Genomic DNA, 18472 nt, shown 5'->3' with positions numbered 1-18472 from the left:
TTTCGATTTTGTGTTTAAATGAAAAATGGAAAAAACGGATAACAAATGTTTCCCATTTACGTGACTAAACCAGGACTAAACCAGGACTGAAACAGAACTAAACCAGGACTAAACTAGGACTGAACCAGGACTGAACCAGGACTGGACCAGGACTGAAACAGAACTAAACCAGGACTAAACTAGGACTGAACCAGGACTGGACCAGGACTGAAACAGAACTAAACCAGGACTAAACTAGGACTGAACCAGGACTGAAACAGAATTAAACCAGGACTAAACCAGGACTGAACCAGGACTGAAGGACTAAACCGTTTTCAGTCCTGGTCTGGTCCCAGGCTCGGTCTCAATCCTGGTTTGGTCCTGGTCTCAATCCCGGTTTGGTCCCAGCCTGGTCCCAGTCTCAATCCCGGTCTGGTCCCGGTCTCAGTCATGGTCTAGTCCCAGTCTGGTCCCGGACCTGGATCAGTCCTGGTTCAGTCCGTATGTGGCGCAAAAGTCCGGCATCGCAGTCACGGAAGTCACGTAAACGTCCGTTAACCGTTTTTTCCATTTTTCATTTAAACACAAAATCGAAAACTGAAAAAAAACAAATCATTGTCTGTTTTTTCATTTTGGTTTTGGAGACAAATAATGAAGAAAATTGTTTTTTTTTTCTCATTTTCTTATTTTTGGTTTTATTTTGAAAAACGAATGAACGAACGACACACGGATTTTTTGTTTGTTTTGCCGCTCGAGGGTTCTGTATCATTGTCAAAAAAATAAATAAATAGTGTGCAGAAAACGGCCGCTGAAACGTTCTCTAAAACTCTTAAGTGTGTTTTTGCAGAGGGACCGAGAGTGCGACGTGTTAAAAAGTTGAAAAAGTCCAGTTTGCGTCGTGTGATACGTGTTCTTTAAGGGAAATGCCAAAGTAAAAGAGGAATGTGGAGGGTGTTTGTAGCGAGCGCAGGTCTGGAGAGGCTGAGGAGGCTGAGGTCTGTGCTGCTGCTGCTGCTGCTGCTGCTGCTGCTGCTGCTGCTGCTGCTGCTGCTGCTGGTACAGTGGCTTCTTACACAGGGGTTGGTTTGTTTTTGTTTTGTTTTTTTGAGAGTTTGTTCATTTGTGTTCCAGTCTCAGCAGCTGCTCTCGGCCGTTGATGGTTAAAGATCGGAGCTGCCCGTCCTCCTCCACCTCCACGCGCTCCTGACCGTTCTCCACGATTCTGCACGAAAACAGAAAGAGAGAGAGAAAAAAGAAAAGAGAAGGAGGGACGGAGAGAGAGAGAGAAAAGCAAAAAGGGGACGGGAGAGGAGACAGAGAGAAGCAGCGAGGGAGGGATAGAGAGAGAGAGAGAGAGAGAGAGAGGAGAGTTAAAATACAGCTCAGCCACATCCATTAAATCTCTCTTTACCAGAGTTCCGTATTTGGAATTCCGACCATAACCACAGCAGGTTTAACCCAGAGAATCCGTGTGTCATTTGTTCATTTGTTTTTCAAAATAAAACCAAAAACAACTATTTTCTTCATTATTTGTCTCCAAAACCAAAATGAAAAAACAGATAACGGACGTTTCCCGTTTACGTGACTTAAACTGCGATGCTGGACTTTTGCACCGCATACGGACTGAACCAGGACTAAACCAGGACTAAACCAGGTCCGGGACCAAACCGTGATTGAGACCAGGACTGAGACCAGGACCAGACCGGGACTGGGAATGAGACATGAGACCGGGACCAGACTCTGATTGAGACCGAGATCGGGACCGAGACCAGGACTGAAAACTGTTTATTCCTGGTTTAGTCCTGGTTTAGTCCTGGTTTAGTCCGTTTAGTCCAGTTTTTCCATTTTTCATTTAAACACAAAATTGGAAACTGAAAAAAAAACTAATCATTATCTGTTTTTTCATTTTGCTTTTGGAGACAATTAATGAAGAAAATAGTTGTTTTTGGTTTTATTTTGAAAAACAAATGAACGAATGACCCACAGATTCCAGAGACCCTGAAGGACACTGGGTCACTGGGTCAAACGCAGAGGAGCCTCACCGTTTAGTGGTGATCTTTCTCCCGTTGACGATCTTGGTGGAGGTGGAGACGGAGCGGAAGTTTCCCATCCCGGCTCCGCTGCCGCCGAACGAGGTGGAGGAGAAGGAGGTGAAGCCGCCCATGCCCCCCATGCCGCCCATGCCCGCCCCCATCCCCCCCGCCCATGCCCCCGCCCAGGCCGTTCAGACTGTGGAGGTGCCCCATGTGCCCCATGTGCCCCATCGCTCCCATGGAACCGAACGCTCCAAAACCTGAAACACAAAACAGATCATCAGAGCAGGAACAGGAACTTTACTCTGAAAAATCTCCAATATTACACAAAACAAATGGTGGGCGATATATTTTAAAAAATATTGAGGTATTTTTTTAAATCGATATGGATTCTGACATTTCATAAATATCGATATAACGTTTATATTCAATTCTGATTTCGCCACTTTCCTTCTTTGCCTTCTCTCGCCCCCACCTCCCTGATTTTGCTCGCTCGTGTCTCACTTCCTCACTTCCTCCGTGAACGCCCAAAGTTGGTGCCAGTGAAAAACTTCTAGCACCAAGAACCTTTTCCACCATTTACAGACAAAACCATCAGCAGCACAACCTCATAATCCACCAAGTCGTGTTCTTTAGTCCGAAAGAAGCTGAAGGAGCGCGTTGTTTATGCAAATGAGCCATGTGGTTTTAAGTTTTGTTTGTGTAAAACGTAAACACGTGTCAAAACTGCATTAAACACATTATATTGTCAAACGGGCTGATGTGGCTCTGGAGTCGTTATGTTTATATGTTGTAAAGTTTAATAATGTAAAGCAGGGATGTCAAACTCATTTTGGTCCAGGGGCTGTATCCAACCGACTTTGATCCCAAAGGTTCTGGATCAGAAAACTCATGTCATATAAACCCCAAAAATAACAATAAGTTCAAATATTTGCACAGAGAAACACAAATCTATTACAGAAATCTTTTTTAATTGATGAACTCTTTCTTTTACAAAATATTATAATATTATGAACAACCTGAAACTTTAAGAAAAATACAATTTCAACACAATGTTTTAACATTAACTTGTATGTAAATAGGAATAAGTTCATTTTTGTTTGTAAAATCCTGCACTCGGCTCCACTTTTCTCATGTTGGACATTTTTCTGATGAGGGTGTCACGGTCAACAGTCAAAACGATCGTCCTTTAAGAGCGTTTGGAAAGAGACAAGTCTTCATTTGTGCTGCTCTGGTGGGAGGGGCCACGTACAGAGACGCTGGAGACGCTACTGTGATAAACACCACAAATTAACAAGATTTTAATAGAAAATATAATTAAAAAATATTTTTAGTAGAAAATCAGTCGAGGGCCAGATTAAAGGTCTTGCAGGGCCGGATCTGGCCCCCGGGCCGTATGTTTGACACCTGTGATGTAAAGTTTATTTATGCAGAAGATTTTAATGAATACTCTGCTGCAGTGTCACTTGTACAACAGTGTTTGGAAACGTTGGGTTTGATCTGCAGTGGATTGTGGGATTAAACCTCAGAGCTCCTGACGCTGGTGAGGAACATGGATCTGTTCAAATAATGAACCTCCTGAACTTCCTCTGCTGAAGGAGCTCACGGTTCTTTTACGGTTACAGAGTTAATGCAAAAATGAGCTTGAGTTGAGTTGTTTTATTTATGAATGAAAAGAAGGAAATATGTTTTATTTATTTTATTTTACAGTTAAATTATTATTTATGTAATGTGGGAGTTTTATAATCTTAAATGTGGCAGAAGCACTTTGTTTCTACGTGAACAGCCAACCTCTTGCACTTCAATTAAAAAAATACAATGTAGAATTTGTCATATTTGTTTTTGCAGTAATTTTTGGGGGGTTATTTTTCCTGTACACATTTCAAGATATATATCGTATATTGAGATATAACAAATAGGGGTGTGCAAAAATATCAGAATATCGATATATCGTATCGTTTAATGTGATGATATGGTATCGATATCGTGGGCTACTGTATCGATATATCACCAAGAGTATTTTAGATGTGTTTTACTAAATTATTTTGTTACAGCTACAGTTCTGTTGCTTGTGGAGTGAAAGGAAACTCATTTATGCGACACATTTGACATTTTTACTGTTTTGATGATTAAAATGTTTGTGTTTCATATGAACTTTTCACAAGAAGTGGTTTAACAAAGACTTTTAGTATCAGAGCCACGATTTGGCCTTTATTTTTTATTGAACCGTATCAAATCGATTTGAAATATATCATATCGAATCGAAAGTGCACTGTATCGAGATATGTATCATATCGTGGCCTGTGTATCGAGGTATGTATCGTATTGGCAACTCCTTAATGATACCCAGCCCTAATAACAAAATATATCGAGATATATTTTTTGCTCCATATCGCCCAGCCCGACACAAAACTGACTCTTGTGAACTTTTAGTCGTGTTCTAATGCTGTTACCTCCTCAAAAACACAGTATTTTTTGGACTATAAGTCATGGTTTGTGTGTTTCCTGCGATTCTATATTAAAATGTTGAGAGTGAAGTGTGGAGAGGTTCTAGTCTTGTGTGTGAGTATCTGCTGCTCCTGTTCCTCCTGTACCACTGTCACTTGGCTCTACTGCGCATGTCTCCTGCAGAAAGAGCCTCTGTCCTGTCTGTATCATGTCAGTCCATCGCACCATTACTTCTGCACCACTGAACAATTTAACATTTAAACAAACTTATAAAGACAAAGACTGAGAAGACTGAACACAAATGCCCCCAAAAACAAAATCAGATTCTGCAGATTACAAACTGCAAGTCATGAAATCTGCAGCTGAAAACGATAATCGAGCAGCAGAAAGAAAGTTTGGAGTGAGAGAGAAACTTGTGACACCGGGAGGATGCACCATGAAACTTTCCTGAAGTCACTGGATGGATGGACAAAGTCTGGACTTCAGTGACACCGAAACCATCCTGTCGGGATTCAGAAAGACCCGAATAATTCTAACTGGAACTGATGCTGAGTCTGACGACAGCGACACAGAAGAGGAAGCGGCGCTCTGTTTACCTCCGGAGGTCGAGGCCGAGTTGTTCAGAAGTGACACCGAGGATGAAGAATTGAATGGATTTAGTGATTTGGAGTGAGATGGAGAGTTTGTTAAACTTGTTCTGTTCTGTTGTTTATCTTATAGTTTATCTGAAGAAACTGTTCATATGTGACGTTAACAGTCTGTTGTTCTCTGTTCTATTGTTTTTACTACAACTTGACTTTACACAGGAAATGTCTTTGTGATTTCATGTAGTGATAGTTTTCAGGTTGATATTTCCTTTCATCATTTGCCAAGTCAAGATTAGAAATTCCAGGGCTAAAATGATCCAGATGATTTGATTAAAAGGTGTATGGCGGGAGCGGGATGAAATATCGCAGATGCGGGCGGGAGCAAGACTGAAAATTCTGTCCTGTGCAGACCTCTAGTTCATAGTTTACCAAAGTCGTACTAAAACATTCTGACAGATTTTTGAGCGCTGTGTACCACATAAAATCAGTTCGAGAACAGAAACAGAAATTAATAAATAAGTCGCACTGGATTATAAAACACAATATCGATTTTTAAGAATATAATATTAAGTGTGACTTATAGTCCGCAAAACACGGTAACTTTCTGCAAAAGTGTTTGAGCTTTGATTCTGTGTAAAGCAACTTGAGCTAAAAAAAATAAAATTCAATAAAAAATACCATATAAATAAAAGATAACAAAAATAAATTAACAAAAAAAGCCTTCCTTTTGCACTTATGCTCTTGATACAGAGGTGCGTTGAGTGTCAGTATCACCGACCTGGGTCAAACGGAGAGAATCCTCCACCAAAGGGAGGAAACCCGACGAAGCCCCCGAAGAACGAGCCTCCTGTTCGGGGTCGTCCGCTCCGACTGTGGGTCCTGGTGCTGCTGAAGAACGGATCATCTCCGAAAGGGTTCGGACCTGAGAACGAACAGACCAAAATACGTCAAGATCCAGGCGATTTTTCAGTATATGTATCAACCGTAAAGAGAAAAGTAAAAAGTAAAATGCTGTATTGACTAAAGTAAAAATTTTGAGCAGATATTTTCAGACTGTAACGCCATTCTGAACTTTTGAACTTCCGGGCCCGGTCAAGCAGAAGTAAACAACAAGGCCAAAAATTCAAGTTAATTCATCTGATATAAAAATGTATTGAACAGATACATATGTACTCTAGTTTATGAAACTGTTTACCTTTTTTCTGTACCATTTTTGGTTCTAAAGTTTCATACATTTTTAAACAGACCATGTATGAAACATGGAACAAAAATTATTTCCCAAATTTCAAAGACCTGCAAATCATGTAAATAAATGGATGTATTTCATCATATCTTGTGTTATTCCATCTTTGAACTGTTCATGAAGGTACATGATTTTTCAAAAAAAAAAAGTATTTAAAATGATAAAAATTTGCTTGGAAGGACTGACATATTTTATAGAAATAGTTTCCTTTCATTTTGAAGTAATATTAAAGTATTCAGAAGAAAAAAGCGACAAATTATGTAAAATCATGCACCTTTTACTTACTTGAACAATTTTCCCTCCGTTACTTTTCCCTCCGTTACCATGAACTTTCTTAATAAAAAATCTCATGAGTCAAAAAGTAAGAGGTTTTTCAACCTAATCTTGTACCATATGGTAGAAAACTATATGAAGCAAATATTCAAACCAGTTTGTTAAGGATATGTAAGTGAGAACCAAGAGTTATCACTGTTTGGATTTATTGCCCAAAAAGTGCTGCATATTTCATTCCCTCCGTTACCGACATGAGTTTTTAAATTTTTTGTCAACAACTTGAAAGAATATCACAGGTTTAACTTGACCCTGTTGGAGTGTAACTCTTTCCTACATTCTGATACTTTACTTATTTCAATAGTTCCTCTAGTTTCTGAATAAGAGACATTTGAATGTAAAAAATCTGTTTCCCTCCGTTACCGCTTGACCGGACCCTTCTGCTAATTTTATTTCTATTTCCTGTGTACGTTAAACATGACTGCTTGTGGAATAATGTCAGAATAAACCTGTGACCACAATAAATAAACCAATAAATCAATGTTGTGACCGTGACGTTTTTTGCCGCCTCATTTGGACGAGAACAGGACTGACCGAAGAAGTCTGCGAAAGGGTCCGCTCCTCCGAAGAACTCCCTGAACACGTCCTCGGGGTTTCTGAAGGTGAACGGCTCGTGGAAGTGATCTCCGTTATGGAAATGTTCTCCTGGAAAACAAACAGAAATACACTTAGTTTTGTTTATATATTTAGCGATGAACTGTCACAAACGGAGAGGATTCTTCAAACAGATTCTTGGCTGTTAAACTGGTCTCATAAAGGGATTTCACCACAACAAGCAGCAGACTTTTATCTACATGTATTCTGAATATTTATGCAACATTTTTAAACATTTGTGTATCCGGAGTTGGACATTTTTTATTTAAAAGGTCTATATTACACAAAACTGACTGTTGTGAGCTTTAAGTCATGTTCTAATGTTGTTCTAATGTTGTTTCTTTCTCAAAAACAGACCTGGAGTTGTGTTTTGTTTCATGAGTAACCCTTTATTATTAGTTTGTTTACATCTCCAAACCTCAAAATGCTCTGTTCCACCTTGTGATGTCATAATTTGGTAGTTTTCAAGTTAACAGCTCCTTTCTCCTTTAGTTATTGGCACTTTCAGAAATGATCCAAATGATTCAAGAAGGTGAAGGTTTGTGGAGTTTAAAAACACAGTGGGGCACTTCCTTCTAGGGTTGGGCATGATTAGTTGATTCATCGATAATTGATCGTTAAGAATTTCGTCGATTACGTTCATTTTTAATCGACAAACCGAATGTTGGTCGCTGTGCGTGGCGCAGGGTGACCAAACGTCTGTTTTTTCCCCAGACATGTCCGTTTTTCATGTCCTGTCCTGGTCATCTGTTTTTTTTTTTTTGTTTTTTTTTTATTATAAAGAGATTTTCATTACCTTTCATCGGGGACATTAAATTGAGCGTCTCCCGTAGCTCTCTGCACTCAGAACGAGCGAGCAAACACAAACAGTCGGTCAGTCTGCAACATGGCAAAGCGTAAATGCGCATTTAACGATGACTTCTACAAGAAATTCCCCGTTTTCCGTCCCGGTCGAGACAAGTGGGAGAGGGTGCACAGTGTAAAAGCAGTAGGGCTGGGTATCTTTAAGGAGTTGCCGATACGATACATACCTCGATACACAGGCCACGATACGATACATATCTCGATACAGTGCACTTTCGATTCGATATGATATATTTCAAATCGATTCGATACGGTTCAATAAAAAATAAAGGCTAAATTGTGGCTCTGATACTAAAAGTCTTTGTTAAATCACTTCTTGTGAAAAGTTCATATGAAACACAAACATTTTAATCATCAAAACAGTAAAAATGTCAAATGTGTCGCATAAATGAGTTTCCTTTCACTCCACAAGCAACAAAAATGTAGCACTGTAACATAATAATTTAGTAAAACACACCTAAAAATACTCTTGGTGATATATCGATACAGCAGCCCACGATATCAATACCGTATCATCACATTAAACGATACGATATATCGATATTCCGATATTTTTGCACACCCCTAAAACGCAGCACATATGTTTCGGTGTCCAGTGGTGGTGTCAGGGACCTCAAATCTCACCAGGACACCGAATAACATTAAAAAGTTTTGCCAGGTGAGAGTCGTGCAATGTCGATGACGAGTCCCCACCTCCCTCCCCCCGTACGGTGTCCTGGTTTGACAAACACAAATACGGTCACACTAACCTGTATTCACCTGAGTCATGTCCTGTTTTTTTTCTTTGCTTAGTTTATGCAAATTAGCCATGTGATTTTAAGTTTCGTTTCTGTGAGACTTGCACAAATCTGCATTAAACACATTATAATGTCAAACGGGCTGATGTGGCTCTAGAGTCCTTACGTTTATATGTCGTAAGTTGAGTTTATTTATGCAGATTAGTAGTGCAGATAGTAAAAAATAATTAGATAATTTTAATATAAAACGTTAATGATTAATCGATAGTTAATTCTCCCGACGATCGATTAAGAAAATTTTATCGAATGCCCATCCCTACTTCCTTCCTGTATCACCGCATGACATCGCAAGGTGGAGCAAAGTGTTTTCTGTTTGAGAGAAGAACTCCTCCTAAATCTGCAGGGTTTGTGTGTTAAACATGTGTAAATTAAACAAACAAACAAAAAAAAACACAACTCCAGGTCTGTTTGTGACGAGGAAACGATATTAGATCAGAAACCGAATGACAATAGTGAAGAGAATTTCATCCAGTACAATAAATTGCATCAAATGAAGTCACAACAGTACCAACAGATTGTCTAATAAACGTATAAAAATCATCAAATATAAATTAAAAAACATTGAAAGCAGGACAGTACCTCTCCCTCTGCTTCCCGTTAGCCCTTCTTTTCCATAGCGGTCGTATAAGGAGCGCTTGTTGGCTGAAAACAAAGCACGTTTTAGAGATAAGTTTCAGATTTAACGTTTTGTTCAGGCGTCCTTCACCTTCTTCTTTCTACGGAGACGTCATTGCTCTGCCTGGAATGTCCCGCAGTGTGACTTTAAACGGCTCTACTTTACATTTACTCATTTACAGGTGGTTTTAGAGCTCAAAAATATGTGAAAAAAACTCAAAAATATAAAAAAAAAGGCGTTGTGACTGGAAGCGGCGTCGCCTCTCCACAGATCTGACCTCGAACTTGAAGGTAGAAAGGTTTAATGCCGTACTGTGAAACATTCGAGGCCAAAGCAATAACATCGCCACAGGGAAAAGCACTTAAAGGACAGGAAAAGTTACGCAATGCACCTTTAAAATATGGATAGATATGCAAATCAAAACCGATATTTTGCTTTTAAAATCCACAGCGATGCCCACAAATGTGTCTTAAGTTGAGGAAAGTTTAGAAATGACTTCACTTTTGTAAATATAATAGTAAAATGTATTTATCTGGGATATAAAATTATATGTTAGTTATATTTGTGTAAAAATGCAGTTATGGTTCTGACCAGTGTTGGGGAGTAACAGATTACATGTACCGGTGTTAAGTAATCAGAGTACAAATGATGAGTAACTGTATTCAGTTACAGTTACTGTTTCAGTGAGTGGTAATTGGATTACAGTTACTTTGCTAAAATAAATGGATTACACAGCGGGATTTTCCTGTTTTCACATTATTTTCTATTTAATTTTTCTCGGTAATTCCACTCATTGCTGGAAACTAAACCAGGACTAAAACCAGGTCTAAACTAGATCTAAACCAGATCTAAACTAGATCTAAACCAGGTCTAAACTAAACCAGCACTAAAACCAGATCTAAACCAGGACTAAAACCAGATCTAAACCAGGTCTAAAGCCAGGTCTAAACCAGGACTAAACCAGGACTAAAACCAGATCTAAACCAGGTCTAAACCAGGACTAAAACCAGATCTAAACCAGGTCTAAACCAGGACTAAACCAGGATTAAAACCAGGTCTAAACTAGATTTAAACCAGGTCTAAACCAGGACTGAACCAGGACTGAAACAGGATTTAACAGGACTAAACCATGCTGTGCGGACGTGTCTCCTCCTCTTCTATCAATAATATTTTTAAAGTATCCTCATCTTGCTTCTCTACAGCAAATCAAGTAATCCAAAATATTCAGATTACATTACTCACTTTAAGTAATTTAATGGATTACGTTACAAACTACATTTTGGGGTATGTAATCTGTAATCTGTAGGGGAATACATTTTAAAAGTCACCTTCCCAACACTGGTTCTGACACATGGGCACAAGAAAATATATCGGTATTGAATATTGATAATACTTGATAGTGATGTCAACAAAGGGTTTAACAAATCATTATAGGCTGATACTAACATCAGAACCAATCTATGTCCCAGAGTCCAAATACCGTATTTTTTGGACTATAAGTCACACTTTTTTTCATGGTTTGGGTGTTTCCTGCGACTTATACTAAGACTTATAAATTAAAATGTTCAGACTGAAAGCCGCGACACTCACTACTTGCAGCAGGACAGTGGCTTTTTCTGCAGGAGACACGCGCAGAAAACTGATACACAAGACTAGAGCCTCTCGTGGCGGTCAGTCTGAAAATTTTAATATACCGCATTTTCCGGGCGATTAGCCGCGGTCTTAAGCCTCTAACCGCATCAAAAAACGACCGCGCGCCACGCAATCCAGAGCGCCCCATACACGAATCCACTCGGGTGTCCCAGCACGACTTCAGCAAACTATAAACCCGCACCACCCGCAGAACACGCAAACACACACGGAGCAGACAGCGACCGCACAGCGAAACACACCCAGAGACACACTCATCACTCCACGCCGACGAGGAACGGAACAAAGGAACGAACCAAAAAAGCGAGTCCAATGTGTCAATCTGAGTCACAACTGAACAATTGAGTCATTGCGACCGATGCAGCGGTCCCAGACAGCACCCTCCCTACACGCCACAATTGAACAAAGCCCAGAGTCACCGTGAACGCCACAAACAAAGTCCGACTGACCCATCCAACTGTTGTGTTTCCTTTAAAGTCCGGTGCGGTTTATTTGTGAAAAAAGTTAGAAAATAGACCATATAATGACAGTGTGTTTTATAATCCAGAGCGCTGAATTGTGCGTAAAATACGGTACAAGTCGCACGGGAGTGTAAGTCGCAGGAAACACCCAAACCATGAAAAAAATTATTACAAGTTGTGTCAAAATCTCGTCTTGTTCTTGTGGACTAAATCTCGTGGTTTGTCTCGTCTTGTTAAAATCGTGTCTCATCCCACCGCTAATATCAGCTCTTCTGTTAAAGTTATACTGTCGAGAGTAAATACTGACCATCGGAGAGGACCTCGTAGGCCTCAGACAGCTCTTTGAATTTCTTCTCAGCTTCGATTTTGTTGTCTGGGTTTTTATCTGGATGCCACCTCAGCGCCAACTTTCTGTACCTAAAACAGCACATTATGATAATTAAACACTGTAAACACCAGACGGACCTGCCAACTCCTTATGAGTCCCTCTAGATCTCCAACATCAGCTGGGACCAGAGTTCAGACCAAACACGGTCAAGAATTATTTGGATTCTGTGAAAAATGCAGAATTCTTTACCAAAAAATCTGCACCTTGAAATAAGGCCTAATATTTTTAAAATCAAAACACATCATTTTAATACTGCTTCTGAATAATGAATGAAAAGCCATCCATGAATACATACATTTACTGACTTTTAATTGTCATGATCTTTTGCATTAGTTATGTATAAAGTATGTGAACTCATATGGCCAACTATGACAAATAATTTAATTATTGTGATTTAAATTCTGTGTAAAGCACTTTTGAGCTGTCTGCGTGCATGAAAGGTGGTCTACAAATAAAACTGATTGACTAAAAACAGAGTAAACTGGTTTGAGATCCAACAGTCACATAAAACAAAAAATGGGTGAGTTTCCATGACTACTGGTAACTGTTTGAATGACATTTAGATAATCAGTAATCTGATAAATCCAGAAATCAGATCATGAACAGATTTTGTGTGTACCATATTTTCCGCACTTAAAAGCCTTTTATTTTCATCCAAAAACGACTGTGCACCTTATATATGAATTTATTGAGGTGTCTTAGTACGACTTTAGTAAACTACAAAGCCGCTCCACTTGCAGCGTTACGGCTCCCGTCATCAGGAGCATCAGGAGTAAAACATACTGTGATTCCTTTTAATATCAAAATGCACCTGTCAAGAGACACGCTCACAACGCAAACTTTAAACTCAAGGCTGTTCTAAAGTGAAAGTGCGTTTAGCTGCGTGGGAGCAGTGGATGAGAGAAGGAGAACACACATTCACCAAAACAGAGAGACAGCGCCAAGCGACTTACGCCACGATCTGCCGATGAATCGTGGACACCCGGGCGAAGGATCAGTATCAACTGTGGTCCAAGTTTTCACCAAGACCAGAATCATCACTGAACTGCCAGAGAACAATAACGACACTGACTCGGATAATGACGAGAGGGAAGTGGATGAGCTGGACGCCGTAATCGCCCAACTGTTTGAACAATTATGACTTATTGTGAATATTCTAACAATTTAACGTCTCAGACAGGATTTTTTTTGCACAGTACAGTTGAACAAAGTTGAGTTATTGTGAACACGTTAAATAAAGTTTGACTGACTTATCTAACTGTTGTGTTTCGTTTAATGCGCCTTATAGTCTGGTGCGGTTTATAGTGCGGAAAATACGGTAAATGTAAACACAGACGTTGTTACAGTTGGACATACGCTTTCTTGATGTCTTCTGCTGTAGCTTCCCTCTGGACTCCTAAAACCTGGTAATAGTCCACCATGTTTACGCATCAAGGAACCACTCGAACTCCTGCTGCCTGAAGGAAAACAGACAGATACTTCACTGATCGCAAAAAAAACAAAACAACAGACACAGGTGTTACAAAATTTAACTAAACGTGCAGAAAACAAAAAATATAACAAACTCACAGATGTAATCTCTGTATTTTGGGCATAATGATGTACCACTTACATAAGATATAATTTTTTTTTTTTTTTTTATCAGATTTTGTTATTAACTGTTAAATTAGAGTTTAAAAAATGAAGTTAAAACCATACTTTGGCACATTCTCTGTTAGGGGTGTAAGAAAAAATCGATTCAGTGATATATCATGATATTTCATTGCACAATTCTCGAATCGATTCAAAATGCATCTGAATAGATTTTTTAAATAATATTTTTCACAAAAATTCATTAGTTACATTCACTGTTCTCATGATTAAAAAAAAGAATAATACATTATATTTCATACAATTGTGTTCTTTTGAAAGTGTAGTTGACTCTGTTATTAGAAGTAATTATTGATAAATCTCAATATATCATCCATTGATTTAGTATCCGGATGTATGGGGATATACTGAATTGTGACATGTGAGTGATATGTATCGTATTGTCAGACTCAAGGCAATGCACACCCCTATTCTCCATGGTATATTTCACAATACAGCAGAATAAACCTTAATGTAAAGGATTAGAGTCAAAAGGAACAACATTCCCATGGATCAAGCAGGAGCAGCCTTAAAGCAGGACAAATAAGAGTCAGGTCTGTGGAGATGTGAGCCTGTTTACGGTCGGTAAAGTAGTTTTTCAGTGCAATAAACACAACCAAAATAAAACCAGAAATTGTTATTGTTTTTTGGTGAAACGTTTCCGGTACGATATATAAGACGATACAAAGGCCATGATACGATACAGAGCTCTTTTGATATGATATATTTCAAACCGATTTGATACAGTTCCAACAAACCAGGTCTAAACCAGGTCTAAACCAGGACTAAACCAGGTCTAAACCAGGTCTAAACCAGGACTAAACCAGGACTAAACCAGGACTAAACCAGGTCTAAACCAGGACTAAACTAAACAGGACTAAACCAGGTCTAAACCAGGACTAAACCAGGTAAACCAGGTCTAAACCAGGTCTAAACAGGAACTAAACCAGGACTAAACCAGGTCTAAACCAGGACTAAACCAGGTCTAAACCAGGTCTAAACCAGGTCTAAACCAGGACTAAACCAGGACTAAACCAGGACTAAACCAGGACTAAACCAGGTCTAAACCAGGTCTAAACCAGGACTAAAACCAGGTCTAAACCAGGTCTAAACCAGGACTAAACCAGGACTAAACCAGGTCTAAACCAGGTCTAAACCAGGTCTAAACCAGGACTAAAACCAGGAACTAAACCAGGACTAACCAGGACTAAACAGGTCTAAACCAGGTCTAAACCAGGACTAAAACCAGGTCTAAACCAGGTCTAAACCAGGACTAAACCAGGTCTAAACCAGGTCTAAACCAGGACTAAACCAGGACTAAAACCAGGTCTAAACCAGGTCTAAACCAGGACTAAACCAGGTCTAAACAAGAACTAAACCAGGTCTAAACCAGGACTAAACTAGGTCTAAACCAGGACTAAACCAGGACTAAACCAGGTCTAAACCAGGTCTAAACCAGGACTAAACCAGGTCTAAACAAGAACTAAACAGGACTAAACCAGGTCTAAACCAGGTCTAAACCAGGACTAAACCAGGTCTAAACAAGAACTAAACCAGGTCTAAACCAGGACTAAACTAGGTCTAAACCAGGACTAAACCAGGACTAAACCAGGTCTAAACCAGGTCTAAACCAGGTCTAAACAAGAACTAAACAAGAACTAAACAAGAACTAAACAGAACTAAACCAAGTCTAAACCAGGTCTAAACCAGGTCTAAACCAGGACTGAACCAGGTCTAAACCAGGACTAAACCAGGACTAAACCAGGACTGAAACAGGTCTAAACCAGGTCTAAACCAGGTCTAAACCAGGACTGAACCAGGACTGAACCAGGACTAAACCAGGACTAAACCAGGTTTGAACCAGGATTCAACCAGGCCTAAACCAGGTCTGAACCAGGTCTAAACCAGGACTGAACCAGGTCTAAACCAGGACTGAACAAGGACTAAACCAGGACTAAACCAGATCTGAACCAGGACTAAACCAGGTCTGAACCAGGTTTGAACCAGGACTAAACCAGGACTAAACCAGGTCTAAACCAGGTCTAAACCAGGTCTGAACAAGGACTAAACCAGGACTAAACCAGGTTTGAACCAGGATTCAACCAGGCCTAAACCAGGTCTGAACCAGGTCTAACAGGACTGAACCAGGTTAAACCAGGACTAAACCAGGACTAAACCAGGATAAACCAGGAGTGAAACAGGTAAACCAGGTCTAAACCAGGACTGAACAGGACTGAATCAGGACTAAACCAGGTCTAAACCAGGTCTAAACAATAAACAGGTCTAAACCAGGACTAAACAGGTCTAAACCAGGACTAAACCAGGACTAAACCAGGTCTAAACCAGGTCTAAACCAGGTCTAAACAGAAACAAGAACTAAACAAGAACTAAACAAGAACTAAACCAGTCTAAACCAGGTCTAAACCAGGTCTAAACCAGGACTGAACCAGGACTAAACCAGGACTAAACCAGGACTAAACAGGACTAAACCAGGACTAAACAGGACTAAACCAGGACTAAACAGAAACAGGTCTAAACCAGGACTGAACCAGGACTGAAACCAGGACTGAACCAGGACTAAACCAGGAACCAGGATCAACTAACAGGGCCTAAACCAGGTCTAACCAGGTCTAAACCAGGACTACCAGGTCTAAACCAGGACTGAACAAGGACTAAACCAAGACTAAAACCAGATCTGAACCAGGACTAAACCAGGTCTGAACCAGGTCTAACCAGGTAACCAGGACTAAACCAGGTCTAAACCAGGTCTAAACCAGGTCTAAACCAGGTCTGAACAAGGACTAAACCAGGACTAAACCAGGTTTGAACCAGGATTCAACCAGGCCTAAACCAGGTCTGAACCAGGTCTAAACCAGGACTGAACCAGGTCTAAACCAGGACTAAACCAGGACTGAAACAGGACTAAACCAGGACTGAACCAGGTCTAAACCAGGTCTAAACCAGGTCTAAACCAGGACTGAAACAGGACTAAACCAGGACTGAACCAGGTCTAAACCATGTCTAAACCAGGACTGAACCAGGTCTGAACCAGGACTAAACCAGGTCTAAACCAGGACTAAACCAGGGACTAAAAGAGGACTAAGCCAGGACTAAACCAGGTCTAAACCAGGACTAAACCAGGTCTGAACCAGGACTAAACCAGGTCTGAACCAGGTTTGAACAAGGACTAAACCAGGACTAAACCAGGTTTGAACCAGGACTAAACCAGGATTCAACCAGGTCTAAACCAGGACTGAACCAGGTCTAAACCAGGACTAAACCAGGACTAAACCAGGACTAAACCAGGTCTAAACTAGGTCTAAACCAGGTCTAAACCAGGTCTAAACCAGGACTGAACCAGGTCTAAACCAGGACAAACAGGTCTAAACCAGGTCTAAACCAGGACTAAACCAGGAGAACCAGGACTAAACCAGGTCTAAACCAGGTCTAAACAAGAACTAAACCAGGTCTAAACCAGGACTAAACTAGGTCTAAACCAGGACTAAACCAGGTCTAAACCAGGTATAAATCAGGACTAAACCAGGACTAAATAAGTACTAAACCAGGTCTAAACCAGGACTAAACCAGGACTAAACCAGGACTAAACCAGGTCTAAACCAGGATTAAACCAGGTCTAAACCAGGTCTAAACCATGTCTAAACCATGTCTAAACCATGTCTAAACCAGGTCTAAACCAGGTCTAAACCAAGTCTAAACCAAGTCTAAACCAGGTCTGAACCAGGACTAAACCAGGACTAAACTAGGACTAAATCAGGTCTAAACCAGGACTAAACCAAGTCTAAACCAGGACTAAACTAGGTCTAAACCAGGTCTAAACCAATAAAACGTGGTTCAGAAAGACAAAGCAAATGAGATTTTAATTTACAATGAAATTTTATAGTGTTTTTAAAAAATATCGTATTTTTATGCGTTTTTGCTAATACAACGTGATTAAAGCCGGTGTTAAAAATAATGCCATGTCAGTAGGTCATGTAAACAGACGCTAACGCCGCTGAGGCTAAGCTAACACAAAAACAATCTACGCAGACAAAAGAAAAACCGCGGAAATAACGCTCATTTGCGCTAAAATCCGTCCGTAAATGTAAACCGTAACTAACGCATTAAAGCAACGTGAAATCAGCGGTTTATTTCCCGTGCAAACCTCCGGAGCGTCTTTGTGTACGTCTGCACAAACCGTAGGCCCCGATATTAGCCTTAGCATTAGCATTAGCACCTCCGCGGCTCACCGTGCCTCTGCGCCGCTCCTGTCCGGGACTCGGGGGTGTCTCTCGGGGCAGACCGCAGCCCAAGCACTCGGGGTCCCGCTGGGGGTCGTGCGGGGGGGGAAAGGGGACAGTAGTTCAGCTCAGATCCCTCCGTTCATCCCATCGGCGCTGCTCCGTGTACGTGGACGTGGCGACGCTGCAGAGGACCGGCTGCACTTCCTCCCCGAGCGGCTGCGTCACGGAGGAGCAGCCGGAGAGCGACACCTGCAGGTTCAGACGCGGCACTGCAGTTTACTCGTACCGGGACTAAACCAGGACTAAACCAGGACTGAACCAGGACTGAACCAGGACTAAACCAGGTCTAAACCAGGGACTAAAAGAGGACTAAGCCAGGACTAAACCAGGTCTAAACCAGGACTAAACCAGGTCTGAACCAGGACTAAACCAGGTCTGAACCAGGTTTGAACAAGGACTAAACCAGGACTGAACCAGGTTTGAACCAGGACTAAACCAGGACTAAACCAGGTCTAAACCAGGTCTGAACAAGGACTAAACCAGGACTAAACCAGGTTTGAACCAGGATTCAACCAGGCCTAAACCAGGTCTGAACCAGGTCTAAACCAGGTC

At 40.6% G+C, this 18472-nt stretch overlaps 1 protein-coding gene across 1 annotated transcript; it reads right to left on the bottom strand.

Annotated features, from left to right (window-relative positions):
• Positions 1-657: 657 nt before the first annotated feature.
• Positions 658-18065, bottom strand: dnajb6a (DnaJ heat shock protein family (Hsp40) member B6a). Its single transcript, XM_055151890.1, is given in 9 exon segments — positions 658-1201; positions 2022-2191; positions 2193-2272; positions 5826-5969; positions 7155-7265; positions 9455-9517; positions 11910-12019; positions 13347-13443; positions 17867-18065. Coding segments are annotated over 8 exon segments (849 nt in total). The 5' UTR covers positions 13412-13443; positions 17867-18065; the 3' UTR covers positions 658-1095.
• Positions 18066-18472: the final 407 nt, after the last annotated feature.

Source organism: Boleophthalmus pectinirostris, unplaced genomic scaffold, assembly GCF_026225935.1.
Source record: "Boleophthalmus pectinirostris isolate CB_2022bp ecotype Guang Dong unplaced genomic scaffold, ASM2622593v1 HiC_scaffold_16, whole genome shotgun sequence".
Lineage (NCBI taxonomy): Eukaryota > Metazoa > Chordata > Actinopteri > Gobiiformes > Gobiidae > Boleophthalmus > Boleophthalmus pectinirostris.
This window is presented reverse-complemented; position numbering and strand designations above follow the sequence as displayed.